This window comes from Gobius niger (genome assembly GCF_951799975.1).
Source record: "Gobius niger genome assembly, chromosome: 1".
Lineage (NCBI taxonomy): Eukaryota > Metazoa > Chordata > Actinopteri > Gobiiformes > Gobiidae > Gobius > Gobius niger.
In genome coordinates this window covers 36307461-36329233 of record NC_136852.1, presented here as the reverse complement: position 1 = coordinate 36329233, position 21773 = coordinate 36307461, and the positions used below count along the sequence as shown (strand labels likewise).

General features: G+C 44.8%; 2 protein-coding genes across 3 annotated transcripts in view; both read left to right on the top strand.

Annotated features, from left to right (window-relative positions):
- Positions 1 to 3985, top strand: part of LOC306968685 (docking protein 2-like) — a gene marked incomplete at its 3' end in the record, with an annotated part of 45427 nt that extends 41442 nt beyond the window's left edge. The window contains exon 10 of the mRNA XM_079564154.1: positions 3684 to 3985. Coding sequence (XP_079420280.1) covers positions 3684 to 3985 — 302 coding nt within the window. The remainder of the gene's footprint in view (positions 1 to 3683) is intronic.
- A 6648-nt stretch (positions 3986 to 10633) lies between these two features.
- Positions 10634 to 21530, top strand: LOC306968318 (coagulation factor VII-like). Of its 2 annotated transcripts, none has more exons than XM_079563661.1 (9): positions 10634 to 10770; positions 12170 to 12333; positions 12407 to 12431; positions 14113 to 14226; positions 14605 to 14742; positions 15294 to 15400; positions 15467 to 15587; positions 19840 to 20159; positions 21093 to 21530. In XM_079563661.1, exons 1-9 carry the CDS (start codon positions 10683 to 10685, stop codon positions 21390 to 21392), a joined length of 1377 nt encoding a protein of 458 aa, XP_079419787.1. In that variant the 5' UTR covers positions 10634 to 10682; the 3' UTR covers positions 21393 to 21530. The 2 variants fall into 2 exon arrangements, with proteins under 2 accessions (XP_079419787.1, XP_079419786.1); XM_079563660.1 differs by having other exon boundaries at positions 12164 to 12333.
- Positions 21531 to 21773: the final 243 nt, after the last annotated feature.

Here is a 21773-nt window from a genome sequence, read left to right as displayed (position 1 = left end):
CAGTATTCAGAGTAACAGTATTCAGAGTCACAGTATTTAGAGTAACAGTATTTAGAGTAACAGTATTTAGAGTAACAGTTTTTAGAGTAACAGTATTTAGAGTAACAGTATTTAGAGTAACAGTATTTAGAGCAACAGTATTTAGAGTAACAGTATTCAGAGTAACAGTATTCAGAGTCACAGTATTCAGAGTAACAGTATTTAGAGTAACAGTATTTAGAGTCACAGTATTCAGAGTAACAGTATTCAGAGTAACAGTATTTAGAGTATCAGTATTTAGAGTCACAGTATTCAGAGTAACAGTATTTAGAGTCACAGTATTCAGAGTAACAGTATTTAGAGTAACAGTATTTAGAGTAACAGTATTTAGAGTCACAGTATTCAGAGTAACAGTATTTAGAGTAACAGTATTCAGAGTCACAGTATTTAGAGTAACAGTATTTAGAGTAACAATATTTAGTCACAGTATTTAGAGTCACAGTATTTAGAGTAACAGTATTTAGAGTCACAGTATTTAGAGTCACAGTATTCAGAGTAACAGTATTTAGAGTAACAGTATTCAGAGTCACAGTATTTAGAGTAACAGTATTTAGAGTAACAGTATTTAGAGTCACAGTATTCAGAGTAACAGTATTTAGAGTAACAGTATTCAGAGTCACAGTATTTAGAGTAACAGTATTTAGAGTAACAGTATTTAGAGTCACAGTATTCAGAGTAACAGTATTTAGAGTAACAGTATTTAGAGTAACAGTATTTAGAGTAACAGTATTTAGAGTAACAGTATTCAGAGTAACAGTATTCAGAGTCACAGTATTCAGAGTAACAGTATTTAGAGTAACAGTATTTAGAGTAACAGTATTTAGAGTAACAGTATTTAGAGTAACAGTATTCAGAGTAACAGTATTCAGAGTAACAGTATTTAGAGTAACAGTATTTAGAGTCACAGTATTTAGAGCAACAGTATTTAGAGTAACAGTATTTAGAGCAACAGTATTTAGAGTAACAGTATTTAGAGTAACAGTATTTAGAGTAACAGTATTTAGAGTCACAGTATTTAGAGCAACAGTATTTAGAGTCACAGTATTCAGAGTAACAGTATTTAGAGTAACAGTATTTAGAGTCACAGTATTTAGAGCAACAGTATTTAGAGTAACAGTATTCAGAGTAACAGTATTTAGAGTAACAGTATTTAGAGTCACAGTATTTAGAGCAACAGTATTTAGAGTCACAGTATTTAGAGCAACAGTATTTAGAGTAACAGTATTTAGAGTCACAGTATTCAGAGTAACAGTATTTAGAGTAACAGTATTTAGAGTCACAGTATTCAGAGTAACAGTATTTAGAGTAACAGTATTCAGAGTCACAGTATTTAGAGTAACAGTATTTAGAGTAACAGTATTTAGAGTCACAGTATTCAGAGTAACAGTATTCAGAGTAACAGTATTTAGAGTAACAGTATTTAGAGTAACAGTATTTAGAGTAACAGTATTTAGAGTAACAGTATTCAGAGTAACAGTATTCAGAGTAACAGTATTTAGAGTAACAGTATTTAGAGTAACAGTATTTAGAGTAACAGTATTTAGAGCAACAGTATTTAGAGTAACAGTATTTAGAGTCACAGTATTCAGAGTAACAGTATTTAGAGTAACAGTATTTAGAGTCACAGTATTCAGAGTAACAGTATTTAGAGTCACAGTATTCAGAGTCACAGTATTTAGAGTAACAGTATTTAGAGTCACAGTATTCAGAGTAACAGTATTTAGAGTAACAGTATTTAGAGTCACAGTATTCAGAGTGACAGTATTTAGAGTAACAGTATTCAGAGTCACAGTATTTAGAGTAACAGTATTTAGAGTAACAGTATTCAGAGTCACAGTATTTAGAGTAACAGTATTTAGAGCAACAGTATTTAGAGTAACAGTATTTAGAGTAACAGTATTTAGAGTAACAGTATTTAGAGTCACAGTATTCAGAGTAACAGTATTTAGAGTAACAGTATTCAGAGTCACAGTATTTAGAGTAACAGTATTTAGAGTAACAGTATTTAGAGTCACAGTATTCAGAGTAACAGTATTTAGAGTAACAGTATTCAGAGTCACAGTATTTAGAGTAACAGTATTTAGAGTAACAGTATTTAGAGTCACAGTATTCAGAGTAACAGTATTTAGAGTAACAGTATTTAGAGTAACAGTATTTAGAGTAACAGTATTTAGAGTAACAGTATTCAGAGTAACAGTATTCAGAGTAACAGTATTTAGAGTAACAGTATTTAGAGTAACAGTATTCAGAGCAACAGTATTCAGAGTAACAGTATTTAGAGTAACAGTATTTAGAGTAACAGTATTCAGAGTAACAGTATTCAGAGTCACAGTATTTAGAGTAACAGTATTTAGAGTAACAGTATTCAGAGTCACAGTATTTAGAGTCACAGTATTTAGAGTCACAGTATTTAGAGTAAAGTATGACATGTTATAAAGACGAGCCGGAGGGCTGCCAGCACTCAGGTGAGCACAGGGATCACTGATGTCAAGAGTAACAGTATTTAGAATAACAGTATTTAGAGTAACAGTATTTAGAGTAAAGTATGACGTGACAACAAAACTTACTTTGACAGAATAAAGACGTTAGGGAGAAAACTAGATCAAATCTTGGCATTGACCATTGCATGCACTGTTTAACATCTTAGTTAATAGAGCAAAGTCACTGCTTCAGTGTGTGTTGTCACTATGAGAAATCACTTGTATTCATGTTTCCAGAGTCCAGAACATGGCGCCCCCTTATGGTTTGTATGTTTTTGATAGGATCCCCATTAACACGGCAGGGCTGACTTTGAAGCCGCTTTGATGCATCATATTTGAAGAGAGACAATAATGAATACAATCATCACAGCCACTGTCGTCGACTCAGCGGGATGTTAGTGCTGGTTCCATAATCCCAGCCTAACACCAGTGGAGCTGCTCCCCCCGCGGCAGCATTAGACCACACGAATGAGCTACACATATGACAGAACCAGAGCTTAGGCTATTTGTTTGGTTACAATGACGTTGTCTTTTTGTCTTGTGCATCTTCTTATAACGGAGAGACCATTATCGATCAAAATCTCTTGGGGCCCCCAATAATAATATATTTACTCTCACCCTGACTGTGAGTAAAATACTGGCTTAAAGGGGCTAGTTGCAAGTTGACCATTTTATACTCACTACTGCCACCTCAGGTCATACGTATAACTGCACCTTCTATATTAAGCTTGGTTAATTCTAACATTTTTAAACTCTGTATAGTCCCTTTAAAGCAACATCATCATCTTTGGAGACAAGCTTTGAGGGCCCCTTGTTTTTCCACTTTGGGATTGAGAACCACTGTTTTACGGAAATAAGGAAATGCTGCGTGATCATAAATGACTCTGCTGCTGCATTTCCTTTTTCGAAGATTCCAGCTGTGATTCCAGCCCGCATGAGGATTTTATCTATTTATTTCACCATTATTTATCCAGGATAAAAGTCTTTTTCAAGAGATGCAGAGGAACAACTTCACACACAAGTTAATCACAAATAAACATTACATAATTAAATCAAGATAATACAGCTGCCCCGATAAAGAAGGAGAAATTTGAATCACTTTTACAGGTTTTTTTTCCCCTTTAAAAATGAGCTTCTTCAAAAACGTGTGATTTGTGTGTTTAGTTCCAGGCGTGGGCGCGGGATCCACCGCGGCGCCGGCTTCGCTGTACGACGAGCCCGAGGAGATGCGTGGCGAGGCCTGGAGGATCATGGGAACTGAGCAGGACCCGAGAGGACACGAGTTTCCCTACAACCCGCGCGCCGACGACTACGCGGTGCCCAAACACGCCCAGAGAGCCTTCCCCGAGCCGGTGCCGGGGCCAGAGGGGGCGCCCGACCGGGACCAGGGTGTGGACCAGGAGGACGAGCGGCCAAAAGACTCCCCCTACAACAACCTCCCGGCAAAGATGGAGGACAGGCTGTAACGGAAATGTCTCAATGACTCTACGGCTATAGTTTCCCCTTTACGATGCTTATTTCACAGCGTTTTGTCACGAGGGAGCCGGAGGTTTAGGAAGTAGCTACAACATCATGCTATTCATTCATAAATACAATCGTAATAATGCAGTACAAAAATACTTCAGTTTGTGAAACAAGTGTGAAATGTGGTCCAAGTGTCACTAAAACCCTCTGTCAAAAACTCTGGGTGTCCACGAAAACATCCCATGTAAAAAATTGTCTGATGTGCACATACAACTGGGCTCAGCTATCCTCCACCTCGACCCATCATTCACTTAAAGGGACTCTACGGAGTTTAGTGGCTGCTCCTAAACTGTGGAACGCCCTACCACCACACCTGAGGGCCCCACAGTCTCTGGAGGCTTTCAGAAGACGACTCAAGACTTTTCTGTTCCCTTATTAACATTTTAACTTCAACTTTTGTGTGCTTTTATTATTTTATTATTGTCAGTTTTTACTTGTGCTGTAGCACTTTGAGATTCCCATGTAAAGTGCTTTACAAATTAAAGGTATTATTATTATTAGTATGTTCAAATGAAGTATTTTCCTCCCCCTGCATGTTCTCAGACCTGTAAAATCCTGCACTGTCACTCAGAAAGTGTTGACTTCAGGTCCGATGTGCCGTCATGCACGAGCTTAATATAGAAGGTGCAGTTACAGGCATGACCTGAGGTGGCAGTAGTGAGTATAAAATGACCAACTTGCATCTAGCACCTTTAACCTCTTAACCCCCGCCTAAACCCAGCACATTTTCTCCAGTTTGGCTTTACCCTTATTAAAAACTTGAAAAAAGCGACAAAAGCGATGAAAAAGCAACAAGCATGTGACAGAAACGTGATAAAAAGACACAAAAGAGCAACAAAAAAGCGTCGAAAAACCAGGATGAAAATGAGAAAAAAAAAGAAAAAAAAGAGTTAAAAACAAGGCTGGAAACGCATGTTGAAAATACAAAGAAAAATCCACAAGATAGTGACGGCAACAAAGTGAGGAAAAAGATCCATTTTGATCAGTTTTGATGGTCTTAGCTTTCAAATGAGGCACTGGCCTATAAGAAACATATACATTTGGGTAAAGCTGAACTGAAGAAAGTTGGGCGACTCACAGGCTAATTCTCAGTGGTCAGACAGAAATAACCGTCAGGTGCAGGTTTCAGTTAGTTTTAAATCAGCGGTTCCCAAACTGTGGGTCAGGGACCAGAGGAGAGAGAATGGGACCATTTGCCATTTTAAAAAGTGGGGGAAATAGACTAGTAGTCGTCCTAAATCCCAGTCTCACAGTGGCTTAGTGGTTAGTGGTTCTCACCCAGAGGGGTGGGGCCTGAATTGAGGTCATTATATTCCGCTTCTGCCCTGCACTACTGCACAGTGGAACTGTTTTTGACCGTAAATGGATTCACCCTACGTAGAATAACCATGGGACGCGTACTGTAGGGCCCCCGTCTGGCTTTTTGCTTAGGGCCCCAGAAGGGCCAGCACTGGCTCTGATTAAAATACATACAGTACTGGTCAAAGGTTTGGGGTGACCCAGTTGTGTAGCTTCAACAGTTTTCATAGTGCTGCATGAGGGTTTTCCATTATTGAACACAAATACCATTAGAACCTCTGCACACCCATATTCTATTAAACAGTTACAGTTACATTTTATCCAGTGCTTTTCTTTCATTTTAAGTGACCCTAAACGTTTGAGCAGTACTGTGTATATATAATTATATATACCTGACGTGTGTAGCCTGATTCAGACGGTCATTCCAAGAAAAACAGACATGTTTTTCTGTGAATCCTGAAACACATTTTCAGGTTAGAGGGGCCATATTGGACTCCATCTTTGTTTATAGTCTGCTCTATGTAAGGATTAAACAACAAGGAGACGGTTATAATATACGACTCCGCTGCGCGTCGTGGTGTTCTTGACTCCGCTTATACCAGGGTCCCACAAACGTAACATTTATAATAAATGTGTTTTTCATTGACTAAAGTCACTAAATCTGCCAGACTACGGGACTATTTTGTGTGGGTTATTAGCCGGTCACTGAAGGCTGGTCTCAGAGCGAGTCATTCTCCGCAGCTATTACGAGGATCTCAGTCAGGCTCAACGACACAACATCAGCACAGAATCACAACACAACAGGACTAACCCGGAAACACTTTTCCCTGGAAGGAAACACCGATATGCGGCACTCGTGGGCAGGAGTTATTTACCTTTTACAAGGTTTAACCTGAAGCTAGCTAGCTAGCTCAACCAGCTCAACTGTTTATGGAAACAGCTGCGGTGGAGTCGCTCACACCTGGGCCCCCCCAACTGAAACTGTTATGTTTGACTTTACTAATCCAGACAAATATGCTTCAATGCAGGATCATTTTATGTACGCCTGAAAATGATGAATAGCCTTAAGCGTTTCCAATAGAAATGTAAAGCTCGTATGTTATTAACAGTAGCTAACCTAGCTGCTCACTCTCCTCTACAAACATTTAGCAAACGCTTTGTTTTGGCCAAAAAGTTTAAATTAACCACAAAATCCATCTCATACGTTCCTGTCAGTCACTGATTACGCCTTTATCTGATTCAGCTGTGTCATGCTGTGTCATACCGATACCAGTATCGGGTATCGGGCCGATACCACATACTCGTACTCATTCATGAGGTCCCGATACCAGAAACCAATACCATTTGACGTGCGGCCAGCGCACCTACGAGGCGCAGCTACGAGGCGCAGCTACGAGGCGCAGCTACGAGGCGCAGCTCTCAGCTGAGGAGAGAAGAAGCAACAAACTGGAGAATTGTTTAGTGTAAACACAATAATCCACATAGAGCTGACTTTATTACAGACTGCGCTCTCTAAACCAGAGTCTGAGCTGGATTTAACCAGAGCTTAATGTTGTTAGCGCTGCAGCGTCTGCAGTGTTTACAACATACTGGCTAACGTTGCTAACTCGCTGCAGCGTCTGCAGTGTTTACAACATACAGGCTAACGTTGCTAACTCGCTCCAGCATCTGCAGTGTTTACAACATACAGGCTAACGTTGCTAACTCGCGGCTAACAGTGCTGGCCATTCTGACGCCGTTTTATGCCCAGGGGTTTATTCATCTGAAAAACTAACCCAGCGACAAAAAAGTCCTCAGAAAATCCAAATTAAAGACATACAGCATGTTTATATTGAGGGAAAATGAGCTGCAGCAGAACAATGAAAACGCTGTAGCTACTCGCTAAGTTACTACAAACACACGAGAAAATACACGGAGCTGAAGTAAAGACGAAAAGAGCAACATCTCAATACTATTGTTAAATAAAAATACATAAATGAATAAAGCACAGGCATTGGGAGCTTTTGGACATGGGCTTTTCTGTCTATGATGGACAGAGCAATAAAAATTAAAAATTATATTGAATGAAAATAAAATAAATAAATGGCATCAGCACAATTCTAATATAACTGCTCTTAAATGTGTCGCCGACTTTACTTAAGGAAATGTACATGAGTAAATTAACTCATTACAAACCAATCTGCTGTGAAAAAAGTAAGAATGTTGAAGAAAATGCCTTGTACTCGTATCGGTATCGGCAAGTACTTAAATCCAAGTACTCGTACTCGTATCGGTTTTAGAAAAAGTAGTATCGGTGCATCCCTACTTGTTGGCACCCACCTGCCAATCAGAATTGAGTATTCACCCAGACCATGGAATAAGAAATATTAAACACAAACCCTTTGACAAGACAAAGACTGGGGGAAAAAAGTTGAAATTTAAAGTGCAGTTACAGCCAGTCCTTTTCTAGCTATGGCTTATGGAGAAGATCTGCCAAACTTCACGCTTGTTTCACCAACTGAAGTATAGAAGTATAGTATCTGCTGCACTGTAAAAGCACTGCAGGTGGTCCAGGTGACGCTGTAATCCAAATATGGTCATTTCCTTTGCAGCAAATATACACAAGGGCATGTGCAGACAAAGGGACTAAACTTTAGGGCCGTTTTCATTCCACTCTTTAACAACATCTGCACTTTAGTGGCTCCCTTAGAAAGCTCCATATTACCCATAAAGCACTGCAACTTTATATGTGTATTTTTGTTGTAGCACACATTTCCTTTATCACTGAAACCGACATATGATCAATGTGTTCCTGCTCAATAAAATAATGAAAGGTATGTCTGCTTTGTTTCACCTCCGGGAAAATAAATCAATAAAACAAATCAGCAAATCAAGAAGCATTTTGTAAAAACAAGGTTTATGAAAAGTTATGAACATTTGAAAACATGATTTAGGCCCATGTTTGGTTATTCATGAGTCCACATTTTTAATAGTGATGAACTGGACCTGCTATACATGTTTATTGTTCAATTTGAATTTGGGTGACACTCTCACCCATCATCATCATCATCATCATCATCAACTACAACGTCATCATCATCATAACCATCATCATCAACTACAACGTCATCGTCATCATCATCAACTACAACATCATCATCATCATCATCACCATCATCATCATCATCAACTACAACGTCATCGTCATCATCATCATCATTATCATCATCATCAACTACAACGTCATCGTCATCAACTACAACATCATCATCATCATCATCATCACCATCATCATCATCATCAACTACAACGTCATCGTCATCAACTACAACATCATCATCATCATCATCACCATCATCATCATCATCAACTACAACGTCATCATCATCATAACCATCATCATCATCATCATCATCAACTACAACGTCATCGTCATCATCATCACCATCATCATCATCATCAACTACAACGTCATCGTCATCATCATCAACTACAACATCATCATCATCATCATCATCAACTACAACATCATCATCATCATCATCATCATCAACTACAACATCATCATCATCATCACCATCACCATCATCATCAACTACAACGTCATCGTCATCATAACCATCATCATCATCATCATCAACTACAACGTCATCGTCATCACCATCATCATCATCATCAACTACAAAGTCATCGTCATCAACTACAACATCATCATCATCATCATCATCATCAACTACAACGTCATCGTCATCATCATCATCATCACCATCATCATCATCAACTACAACGTCATCATCATCATCATCATCATCAACTACAACGTCATCGTCATCATCATCACCATCATCATCATCAACTACAACGTCATCATCATCATCATCATCACCATCATCATCATCAACTACAACGTCATCATCATCATCATCATCATCAACTACAACGTCATCGTCATCATCATCACCATCATCATCATCAACTACAACGTCATCATCATCATCATCATCATCAACTACAACGTCATCGTCATCATCATCATCATCATCATCATCATCATCAACTACAACGTCATCATCACCATCATCATCATCAACTACAACATCATCATCATCATCATCATCATCAACTACAACGTCATCATCATCATCACCATCATCATCATCATCATCATCATCAACTACAACGTCATCGTCATCATCATCATCATCACCATCATCATCATCAACTACAACGTCATCGTCATCAACTACAACATCATCATCACCATCATCATCATAACCATCATCATCATCATCAACTACAACGTCGTCATCATCATCATCATCATCATCATCTTACCAATAATTAGAGGCGAGTAGTACTCATGTACATTTACTCAAGTGCAAATACTTGAGCAACGTTTTGAAGAAACTACTTTTTATAGTAGTTTTATCAATCAGTACTTTTCACTTCTGAGTAATAATGTAATTGAGTATCTTTACTCTTGCTTGAGTAAAAAAGTTATCTAAAATAGTTACTTCTGCCAGAGAGATGTTCAAATTACAAAAGCTTCATATTGACCTAAAATAAATGTATTTTTTGTTTCTTTCCTGTTTCTATTTAATAATGATGGAATTTTCTTTGGAAATATTAGGATTTTCACTTTAGTTTTGCTTCCCATCATTTGTCATGACTGAAACATAAATCAGACTGTTACTCAGTTACTTGATCATTTCTTAAGTGCACTTACTGCTGCAGCGGGTCCTTTTGTCCAGAAGAGGGCGCTTCAGTGCAGCATTTAGTCAGTGTCATCTTATCTCACATAAAAATGATTATTATTGGAATTCCTGCTGATTTTGAGCAGGTTTGGATTTACTTTTGCAATTTACTTTTTGTCTCGTTTCAAGTTCTTGTCTTCTTCTACATGTTTGAGTTGGTTTCTCTCGTTTAAAGTCATTTAAAGCTTGTTCCTTTGGCTCTTCTTTAAAGCCAGTCCAAACCTGCTCAAAAATCGACAAAAACGACCTGATTTTTTAAACGACTTAAAAAATTAAGTTGTTTATCTCAAATAAAATGGCTTTTCCCCCCCAGTTTGTCTCATGTGTTTAATCGATTTTCAAAGTGAAGTACAGTTGAAGTACTTAAGGTTATAGTTGATCTGTCACTGATGTGATTGTTGCCAGGTCAGTTCTTTTGAACTTTTAACATCTGGATAAACAGGGTCAGAGTGTGTTTGCTCAGACTGGCCTCTCATTGGACGATTGATCGCTGACTCTCACGCCCTGTGAGGACGCCCCAGCTCCGAGGGGGCGGGTCTGGACTCTGTACAGTTCGACCCAGGACTGAACCGGGACTAAATCAGGACAAAACCAGGACTAAACCAGGATGAAGAGTGTTTGTGGAGCTCGGAGGAACATGTCTGTGAGGCTCTTCCTGGTCCTGGTCTCCATGGGGACTCTCTCCAGCGCCGCAGGTAAAGAAGTCCTATTATTCCAGTTCTATCCTTTTGCAGCACACATCCTGCTAAACTGACTATTTCAGTGCTCAAATTACCTCAACAAGCGAAGGCAGATTTGAACATTCTTTGCTTGTCTTACAACGAAGAATGTTGTGAAGATCAATAAATGAAATACTCCTCTTTCAAAGGTCTCACTCAGGGTTTGAACTGGACATAACTCTGACATTTACCAATGAGAGACTTTCTTCAAAGGCTTTAGTTTGCATTCAAATGATTAACTCACATAAACTGATCTGACCTTTAGGGCGGCAGCGGTCAGTGTTCGTGCTTCACAGCTAGAACGTCGTCAAAATTCGATGCCCACCTGGACGGGACCTTTTAATGTGGAGTTTGCATGTTCTCCCCGTGTCTGCGTAGGTTTCCTCCGGGTACTCTGGTTTCCCCTACCACAAAAAACATGTACAATAGGCCAGGATGACGGATGTGTGTGCGTGAATGTATAGTGGTGGTCACAGGGACTGTTAGTGCAGATGTGTGCAGATGTGTGCATCTGTCAGTCTCCCCCAGGGGAAACTGGAGCTACATACGAGGCTCACCACCAGCGAGTGTGGAGTGAATGTAAAAGTGTCTCATATAAAGTGCTTTGTGAAATAAGTGTCAAATTAGTTGCCGTTAGCATTAGCTGCTAGCCGTGTTTGCGGAGGTTAAACCTCAGTGATTTCATTCTCCAGGTCCTGAGCCTCAGAATGAGGTATAGCATGTCCATGTTCAGTTTGTGAAAGTGGTTTCAGTTCAGTATCCGATTTTGTAGCCGATAGCCGATGGTATTTTTTCCAGTATCTGCTCCGATATCCGATACCAGGATCGGATCGGTGTATCCTTAGTTTGAATCAGGTCCAGGGTTTCCACAGGAGATAAAAAAAGCATGATTTCTCAGCTGAATCCCAAACTGAGGATTCACCAGTGTTTGGGCGACCGGAGCTCGTCAGGTAAATGAAGCTTTATTAGCCGTTATGTTTGACCAAGAACTGTCCTGAGAGCATCACTCAGAACACGTCTTCAGCAGGGACAAAACTCATTAACCGAGCACATTTTCTCTAATCGGGCTGTAAGGATCTTTTTCATTTCATTTCATTCGCCGTGTTGCCGTTGCTTTTTTGTTACTTTTTCATCACATTTTCGTCACTCTTCTGTGGCTTTTTTATCACTTTATTGTTGCTTTTGTCACGTTTCTGTCACAATTGTGTTGCTTTTTTGTCAATTATTTTTACGTTTTTTTTGCTTTTTTTTTGATTGCGTTTTCGTCTCGTTTGTGTCACTGTTTTGATGCTTTTTTTTCAAGAAGCTTTTAGATTTGGGTAAAGCCAAAGTGGAGAAAGTTAGTGTAGCATAAAAATGTCTGTGTGAGGTGCAGTGTTCGTGGACCCGCCCGCCGCCCACTCGGTGCTGGCCCGGTCCAGACGGGCCAACAGTGGCTTCCTGGAAGAGCTGAAGCAGGGCAACCTGGAGCGTGAGTGCGTGGAGGAGATCTGCGACTACGAGGAGGCGCGGGAGGTGTTCGAGGACGACCACAGGACCGTAAGCCTGGCCCTGTCCTTCCGCTCCCGCTCCACGGTATCTGGGACTAAACCAGGTCTGTTTGTCGTTTCAGAGGGAGTTCTGGAAGACCTACAGCCGTGAGTATTTCAAACATCTGCACAAACACATGCGTCTCATCGTCCACCGCCTCAGATCCGACCAATCAGGAGTGAGGATACAAGGGGGGTCAGGGGGAGGCCACCTTGGGGTCAGGGGGGTCAGCAGCAGAACGAAACGTGGCTCTCAAGGAACATAAATCTGAAAGAAAAGAAAAAAAAGGCCCAAGCACTGACCCTTGGGGAATGCCACGGAAACCAAAGTGGAAAACACAGCATTTGGAAATGAGACAGGAAGTAGATTCAAGTGCTCGTGATGAGAGTCATGGCTCTTACTGGGAGCCAAGTCTTTGCCGTTTAAAAGACTGCAACTTGCCTCACTTTTTAACACTATTTTCTTTTTCCTTTTGCTATTTTTGTATCTCAAATGATTAGGTTCATTTTTCATGTTATTCTCACAGTCTTGCTTCTGGACTCCATCTGAAAAAATCTTTAAAAAAAAAACATCAAAAGATTGGACCAAAAAAAAGCTATAATATGTTTTTGGAATAAAATTGCTAATGGGAAACACTGAATTGTAAAAAATGAGTATTAATTTCACCTTTAAATCTGGTGGTTCAACGTACCCCACATGTGGATAAAATGAGCCACAAGACAAGTTTGTTTTGAAGGCCAACTTCTTTAAAACCATACACTTCAGATGATTTTTGAAGATGCAAGAGAATAGAAAGCATCCCACAGGTCTATTGTATACTGTTTTTACACAACAACCCCCAAAGCACAAGTGTCTCCTCTTACCCCACTCTCCCCCATCTGTGCTCCTGGATTCTTCTTCTTCAATGGAGTCCGTTTATCTTGTGAATGCCACTCCCCTCGTTCACCTTGTCTAATAGGAGCCTGTGGGCCATGAGAAAGAAAGATGAGGGTCACAAAGGTGTTCCAAGTATAGTTATGTTTGTGTTTTTTTAGTTACAGAATGAAAGTGTTTGTGTTAATCCTTCACTTTATTGATTTTGAAATGAAAATCCAAAGTAAATAAACCAAAACAAAGCATTTTTCATCTCCTATAATAAAACAAAATCCCTCATAATGGCTTGGATTTACTATATGATGCTTGAAAAAACTAAATGAAACATGTATGTTTAAATCTGAACTTTGATCTGTGTTTATGATCTCCAGGGCAGTGTCCACAAGATGGAGACAAAAGCATTTGAAACAACAGCTACTGCAGCCACAACATTAGAACATTAACAAGTCCAAATATTCCCAATACTTAAGTCTACATTTTTTGCCTAATCCAGTTTAACAATTACACTTTATTATGTTTATTATAGTGACACATTTTTTCACCCCCACATACAGCTGGTTATCAAGTCTGAAAGTCTGTACTGCAAATGTGACTTTTTTGGAAAAATACCAGTTGAAAAAGCATCAACATATCCACTCTGGTCTCTCAGAGTCTATGGAGTCGAAGCTTCCACAACGCCAATCCTATAGTAACTTGTCGACAGAAAGTTGTCAAGGAAAGGGTTAGAAAATGCTAAAAAGTATTAATATTTTTAAACGTATGAAAGTGGGAGTGTCATTGAATTAGAGCTTTCTAAAGGTACAGGCACATTTTTGTGTCCAAGCTCCCACAACATAGCTTTTTTAAAGGTATAAGTGAGGGTTCAAATGACTTTGCTGGTGCATTGTGGGAAATGTAGTTCTGGTCTCGTTGCAGGAGCCGACCCCTGCACCATCAGCCCCTGTCAGAACAACGGCACCTGCCAACGCCAAGGCACCGCCTACACCTGTCAGTGTGCGGAGGGCTACGAGGGACGCCACTGCCAGACCGGTGCGGGACCGGGACTCAACCCGGACTAAACCAGGACTCAAACAGGACTAAACCAGGACTCAACCAGGACTAAACCAGGACTCAACCAGGACTCAACCAGGACTCAACCAGGACTAAACCAGGACTCAACCAGGACTCAACCAGGACTCAACCAGGACTAAACCAGGACTAAACCAGGACTAAACCAGGACTAAATCAGGACTAAATCAGGACTAAATCAGGACTAAATCAGGAATAAAGTAGGACTAAACCAGGACTAAATCAGGACTAAATCAGGACTAAATCAGGACTAAATCAGGACTAAATCAGGAATAAAGTAGGACTAAACCAGGACTAAATCGGGGCTATATCAGGACTAACTCTGGCCTGTCTGTGCAGTGTTCGAGGACTCGCTGAAGTGCTTGTATCAGAACGGTCGTTGTGAACACTTCTGTGATGGATCCGGCCTCAGACGCCGCTGCTCTTGCGCTGACGGCTACAGTCTGGGCGAGGACGACCGCACCTGCGTGGCCCAGGGTAAGACCGGGACTGAGGGTCTGAACCAGGTCTACATCTGCCATCTTGGGGTTGGGTTTAGGGTTAAGGGCTACAGTTAGGCTTATTGTTTACTATTGAAATGTCTCTCTCCTCATTTTGCTACGGACTCAATTCACTTTAACAGTACCACTGTAAAATAGTATTGGAAACAGTCTGAAAACAATCAGTTGTACAGAAAGAGGCACAGGAAATACATATAACAGAGGCTTTGAAATATTTACAATAGGCCTTAACATTTAAATAAATGTCAGATGGTTTATAACTTTTAGACACATGTGTGTCTAAAAGTATTGCAGTGTAAGTAATGTGAGGATACATAAACAAAGCACGGGTTAACCCTAATGGATAGTTTATAAGAAAAGCAAATGTTTACCTGCTGCTATTTGTTTTAAATGTATATGTGGTGATTCCCGCCAGTGTAAGAATGGCAAACTGCCTCTATAGAGTAAATCCCACATGTGGCCCGTGAAGAGCTCACACGTACCTGCATCAGTCGTTCACTCCGTTCTCTCGTGTCGTTTGTGTGTCAGTGGAGTTCCCGTGTGGGCAGCTCGTCCCGGACCTGAACCAGACCCAGGGGCCTCAGACCCGACTCGTGGGGGCCAACCTGTGTCCGCAAGGGGAATGTCCCTGGCAGGTGCATCACATGACCCCGACAGCAGTCACATGACAGAGTTTCACATGTTTGTCCTGTGTGCTGCAGGTGCTGCTGGAGTTGAACCGGAGACCTCACTGTGGCGGGGTCCTGATCAGGCCAGACTGGGTCCTCACCGCGGCCCACTGTGTGTTCGACCAGAACGCCCAGAACCTCAGTGTGGTGGCAGGTAACTCTCACTACAGGGTTGTCAAAGGTGTGGCCCGTTGGCCACATTACACCGCCCCCCCCCCGGACTCTTACACCAGCCCTGGACTCTTACACCGCCCCCCCGGACTCTTACACCAGCCCTGGACTCTTACACCAGCCCTGGACTCTTACACCGCCCCCCCAGACTCTTACACCAGCCCTGGACTCTTACACCGCCCCCCCAGACTCTTACACCAGCCCTGGACTCTTACACCAGCCCCAGACTCTTACACCAGCCCTGGACTCTTACACCAGCCCTGGACTCTTACACCGGCCCTGGACTCTTACTCCAGCCCTGGACTCTTACTCCAGCCCTGGACTCTTACTCCAGCCCTGGACTCTTACTCCAGCCCTGGACTCTTACACCGGCTCCCTGGACTCTTACACCAGCCCTGGACTCTTACACCAGCCCTGGACTCTTACACCAGCCCTGGACTCTTACACCAGCCCTGGACTCTTACACCAGCCCTGGACTCTTACACCAGCCCTGGACTCTTACACCAGCCCTGGACTCTTACTCCAGCCCTGGACTCTTACACCAGCCCTGGACTCTTACACCAGCCCTGGACTCTTACACTGGCCCCCCGGACTCTTACACCGGCCCTGGACTCTTACACCAGCCCTGGACTCTTACACCAGCCCCAGACTCTTACACCAGCCCCGGACTCTTACACCAGTCCTGGACTCTTACACCGCCCCCCCCAGACTCTTACACCAGCCCCGGACTCTTACACCAGCCCCAGACTCTTACACCAGCCCCGGACTCTTACACCAGCCCTGGACTCTTACTCCAACCCTGGACTCTTACACCAGCCCTGGACTCTTACACCGGCCCCCTGGACTCTTACTCCAGCCCTGGACTCTTACTCCAGCCCTGGACTCTTACACCGGCCCCCTGGACTCTTACACCAGCCCTGGACTCTTACTCCAGCCCTGGACTCTTACACCAGCCCTGGACTCTTACACCGGCCCCCTGGACTCTTACTCCAGCCCTGGACTCTTACTCCAGCCCTGGACTCTTACACCGGCCCCCTGGACTCTTACTCCAGCCCTGGACTCTTACTCCAGCCCTGGACTCTTACACCGGCCCCCTGGACTCTTACTCCAGCCCTGGACTCTTACACCAGCCCCCTGGACTCTTACACCAGCCCCGGACTCTTACACCAGCCCTGGACTCTTACACCAGCCCTGGACTCTTACACCAGCCCCCTGGACTCTTACACCAGCCCCGGACTCTTACACCAGCCCTGGACTCTTACTCCAGCCCTGGACTCTTACACCGGCCCCCCGGACTCTTACACCAGCCCTGGACTCTTACACCAGCCCTGGACTCTTACACCGGCCCCCTGGACTCTTACACCAGCCCTGGACTCTTACACCGGCCCCCTGGACTCTTACACCGGCCCCCTGGACTCTTACACCAGCCCTGGACTCTTACACCGGCCCCCTGGACTCTTACACCGGCCCCCTGGACTCTTACACCGGCCCCCCGGACTCTTACACCAGCCCTGGACTCTTACACCGGCCCCCTGGACTCTTACACTAGCCCTGGACTCTTACACCAGCCCTGGACTCTTACACCAGCCCTGGACTCTTACACCAGCCCTGGACTCTTACACCGGCCCCCTGGACTCTTACTCCAGCCCTGGACTCTTACACTAGCCCTGGACTCTTACACCAGCCCTGGACTCTTACACCAGCCCTGGACTCTTACACCAGCCCTGGACTCTTACACCGGCCCCCTGGACTCTTACTCCAGCCCTGGACTCTTACACCAGCCCTGGACTCTTACACCAGCCCCGGACTCTTACACCGGCCCCAGACTCTTACACCAGCCCTGGACTCTTACACCGGCCCCGGACTCTTACACCAGCCCTGGACTCTTACACCAGCCCTGGACTCTTACACCGGCCCCCTGGACTCTTACACCAGCCCTGGACTCTTACACCAGCCCCAGACTCTTACACCGGCCCCAGACTCTTACACCAGCCCTGGACTCTTACACCAGTCCTGGACTCTTACACCAGTCCTGGACTCTTACACCAGCCCCGGACTCTTACACCGGCCCCAGACTCTTACACCAGCCCTGGACTCTTACACCGGCCCCCTGGACTCTTACACTAGCCCTGGACTCTTACACCAGCCCTGGACTCTTACACCAGCCCCGGACTCTTACACCGGCCCCAGACTCTTACACCAGCCCTGGACTCTTACACCAGCCCTGGACTCTTACACCAGTCCTGGACTCTTACACCGGCCCCGGACTCTTATGCTCCGTCCACACCAAACTCGTTTTGGCGCCTCCAAAGCGTCAGGTTTACATTTAAAATACATGGAGGACGCGCCTCCGGGGGGCGTCAAGATGTCCCGCAGCGCGTCACGCGCCTCCTCCGCGGCGCGTTTTGAGGTTTTTCGCGCTTGGTGAGCGTTTGACGCGCCTCCAGGGCGTTGAGCGCGGCCGACGCTCGAGTTGGGAAATGTTGAACTTTTTGGCGAAATTCGCGAGCGTCGACCAATCAGGAGCTTTCTCCCCATAGTGACGTACGTTGTAGCTAAGCCACCGGGGCAGATTCTACGCCAGCCCCACAGATGTCAACAAGTCACAAGTTACGGACGTAGCTTCTTTGTGAACCGGAGCTACAGCCGCTCTGGGACTTTTTTTTTTAGAAAGACACATCAGTGCTTCTTTATCTAAACACCAGGATTAAAAACGGCGGAAGTACCGTTGAAAGCGACTCTCGTCCGAGCGCAGCTCCTGGAGCAAATGGTGAAACTCGCCAAACTGAGAACGCCTTCGGACGATCTCATGAATCCAGACACGGCGCCGACGAGCCCGTAGACGACGTTGTCTGGCTTTATGAAGCAATAAAAGCCAAGCCACTCTCTCTATGTCATCCATGTTGATAACTGATAACGGCTCCCAACGCGCTCCACGACGACGCTCTTGACGCGCGTCGAGAGCGTCTTGACGCTTGGTTACGAGCGTCTGACTTGAATGAGCACAGGCGTCCAACAACGGGCGTGACGCGCGTTTTTGACGCCCAAATCGAGTTTGGTGTGGACGGAGCATTACACCAGCCCTGGACTCTTACACCGGCCCCCTGGACTCTTACACCAGCCCTGGACTCTTACACCGGCCCCCTGGACTCTTACACCAGCCCTGGACTCTTACACCAGCCCCGGACTCTTACACCGGCCCCAGACTCTTACACCAGCCCTGGACTCTTACACCAGTCCTGGACTCTTACACCAGTCCTGGACTCTTACACCAGCCCCGGACTCTTACACCGGCCCCAGACTCTTACACCAGCCCTGGACTCTTACACCAGCCCCGGACTCTTACACCAGCCCTGGACTCTTACACCAGCCCTGGACTCTTACACCAGTCCTGGACTCTTACACCAGCCCCAGACTCTTACACCAGCCCCAGATTCTTACACCAGCCCTGGACTCTTACACCAGCCCTGGACTCTTACACCAGCCCCAGACTCTTACACCAGCCCTGGACTCTTACACCGGCCCTGGACTCTTACACCAGCCCTGGACTCTTACACCGGCCCTGGACTCTTACACCAGCCCTGGACTCTTACACCAGCCCTGGACTCTTACACCAGCCCCAGACTCTTACACCAGCCCCGGACTCTTACACCAGCCCTGGACTCTTACACCAGCCCTGGACTCTTACACCGGCCCTGGACTCTTACACCAGCCCTTGGACTCTTACACCGGCCCCCTGGACTCTTACACCGGCCCTGGACTCTTACACCGGCCCCCTGGACTCTTACACCGGCCCCCTGGACTCTTACACTAGCCCTGGACTCTTACACCGGCCCTGGACTCTTAAGGATAGTGGAGTTTGCAAAATGAACAGGCTATGCTGAAAATTATTATCGGAATGGAGGTATCAAAAGGTGTTGGGTTGACGGGACGTCGCAATGGAGGGTTGTCGGAATGACGGGGATTCGGTTTGGAGGGCTGTCTAAGTGGAGGGTTGTCGGAATAAGGGGTGTACCAGGATGTGGCACTTGTGCTAATTTCCACCTGTAGTCCCTGCCGCACCTTAACTCGGCCGGAACTCGGCCTGAACTACCGTCCAAGCCCCAAAATGAGTTTAGCACCACTGGTTTTAAATAGTCTACGACAGTCTGGCCTGTTTAGCCTCTGGCCTGGTCAGGTCAGGTCCGGTCTGACTTGTTGGTTCGGTTTCGGTTTCTGACGTGGTTCTCTTTCAGGGCTCTTGGACCTGAACTCTCCGTCAGGGGCGGAACAGAGAGCAGCGGTGCGCTCAGTGGTGGTGGCGCCTGAGTACAGCTGGCTCACGGGTCAGAGGGACCTGGCTCTGCTGCGTTTGGACCAGGTCCTGGTCCTGGGGCGGGACGTGGTCCCGGTCTGTCTCCCGGACCTGGACCTGACGGACCGAGAGCTGGTCCAGGTCCGGTACCACACGGTGTCGGGCTGGGGCCAGAGGACAAGTGGCGGCAACGAGATCCACAACAACCAAAATGCACCGGGAGGGACACAGCTGCGGAGGATGCAGGTGCCCGTTATACAGGTAAACATACTGAGTACTAGGTATTACTACAGAGTACTATATCAGTACTACAGAGTACTGCTCAAACTAATATCTGACAGAATAGTTCATGTATACTGTTCACTCACTAGTATAGATGAAGTGCTCTATACTGTGGAGCACATCCTACTCCGATCACACTGCAGGGGGGGGCTTGATCACGTTTGCAAAACACATTGTTTTGTCCTCTTCTTGCCTTTCCTCCAAAGTTAGTGTTGGTGTTGTCCACACAAAAGCCAATCACTTCATCCATCAGACCAAATGCAGACAAGTTACGTTCCACTTCATTAAATAGGAGGGTGGATGTCTCACCTGGTAGTGATAAAAATGTTGGATCTTCTTCATGCCCTCAGTCAATGTGAAGTAGCAGATCACAACAGGCAGAAGTTTTCCTGGGGTTTGATGTGTCCGCTGGGACAGAGACAAAAGTGACATCCGCGGTGTCCTCCTGCAGCAACTCCATGGCGTGGGGCTGTCACACTCGTAACAACTGCCCCCACTTTGGTGCGAGTGCAGGTAAAACGTTGGCCATTTTCCGCATCAACCCAGCCGTACAGTCCATTGAACGAAAGCTGAAACCTCGACTTTCTTTTTGGCATTTTGAGCAGAAGAAATGTAGCGTTTTGTTATGAGCGTCTAATGCCAAAGCCATGGACCAATGACAATCAAGCGCCATTGGTTCATATTATAAGTTACTATGGCAACTGTGTGATTGGCATACACATTGCCCAAAGACAACATGCTTTACCATGCGTAAAAGTGGGACAAAACAATGGGGCTGATGGAATCTGCCGGGGCACGAGAGCCCAAACTCGTGACCGTCCCGGGTAAATGGGGCCATTATTCTTATGGTCACATTGACAGTAATGGAAGTACAGGGCCAGTGTGACCAGAAGTGTCTGTTTTGTGTCTCAGACCTCGCTCTGTGCGGAGAAGTCCAGGCTGAACATCACTGACCACATGATCTGTGCCGGCTACGTGAGCGGGCGCCAGGACAGTTGCCGCGGCGACGATGGCAGCCCCCTGGTCACAGAGTTTGGCTCCACCCACTTCCTGCTGGGCGTGGCGGGCTGGGGGCGGGGCTGCGCCGAGCCCGGCTTCTACGGCGTCTACACCAATGTCGCGCACTTCACCCACTGGATCCACAGCACCCTCCTGGCCCCGCCCCCTGACAGCCCGCCCAGTCTGCCCAGTCTGGATCAGAAACACGTCTAGAGTGCTTTGGTTTAATGCTGCAGAATATGAGGAAAACACCCACTTGCTTGATGGAAAGTTTATGAATAAATTTGACATATTTTGCGTTTGCGGCATTAACATTATAATATTTTAGCATTAAAAGTATTAAACGTCTGCCTGTGGACAACCTTGACAATGCCATAATGATAATGTGTCCTTTATTTAGTCAAACTGCTTTTTGTGATTATTTTGTGAAATCCTGTTAACCTAGATAATAATAAAAGAGTCTGTTCTGAGCTGAGTTTGGTCTGTCCACACGGGCACTGCACCACACACTGAAATATTAATGTGGCAAGACCAGTGGTATAATTAAGCAGGATTTAAATAAAATGTGTAAACTAAAAAGACAACGCCACCGGA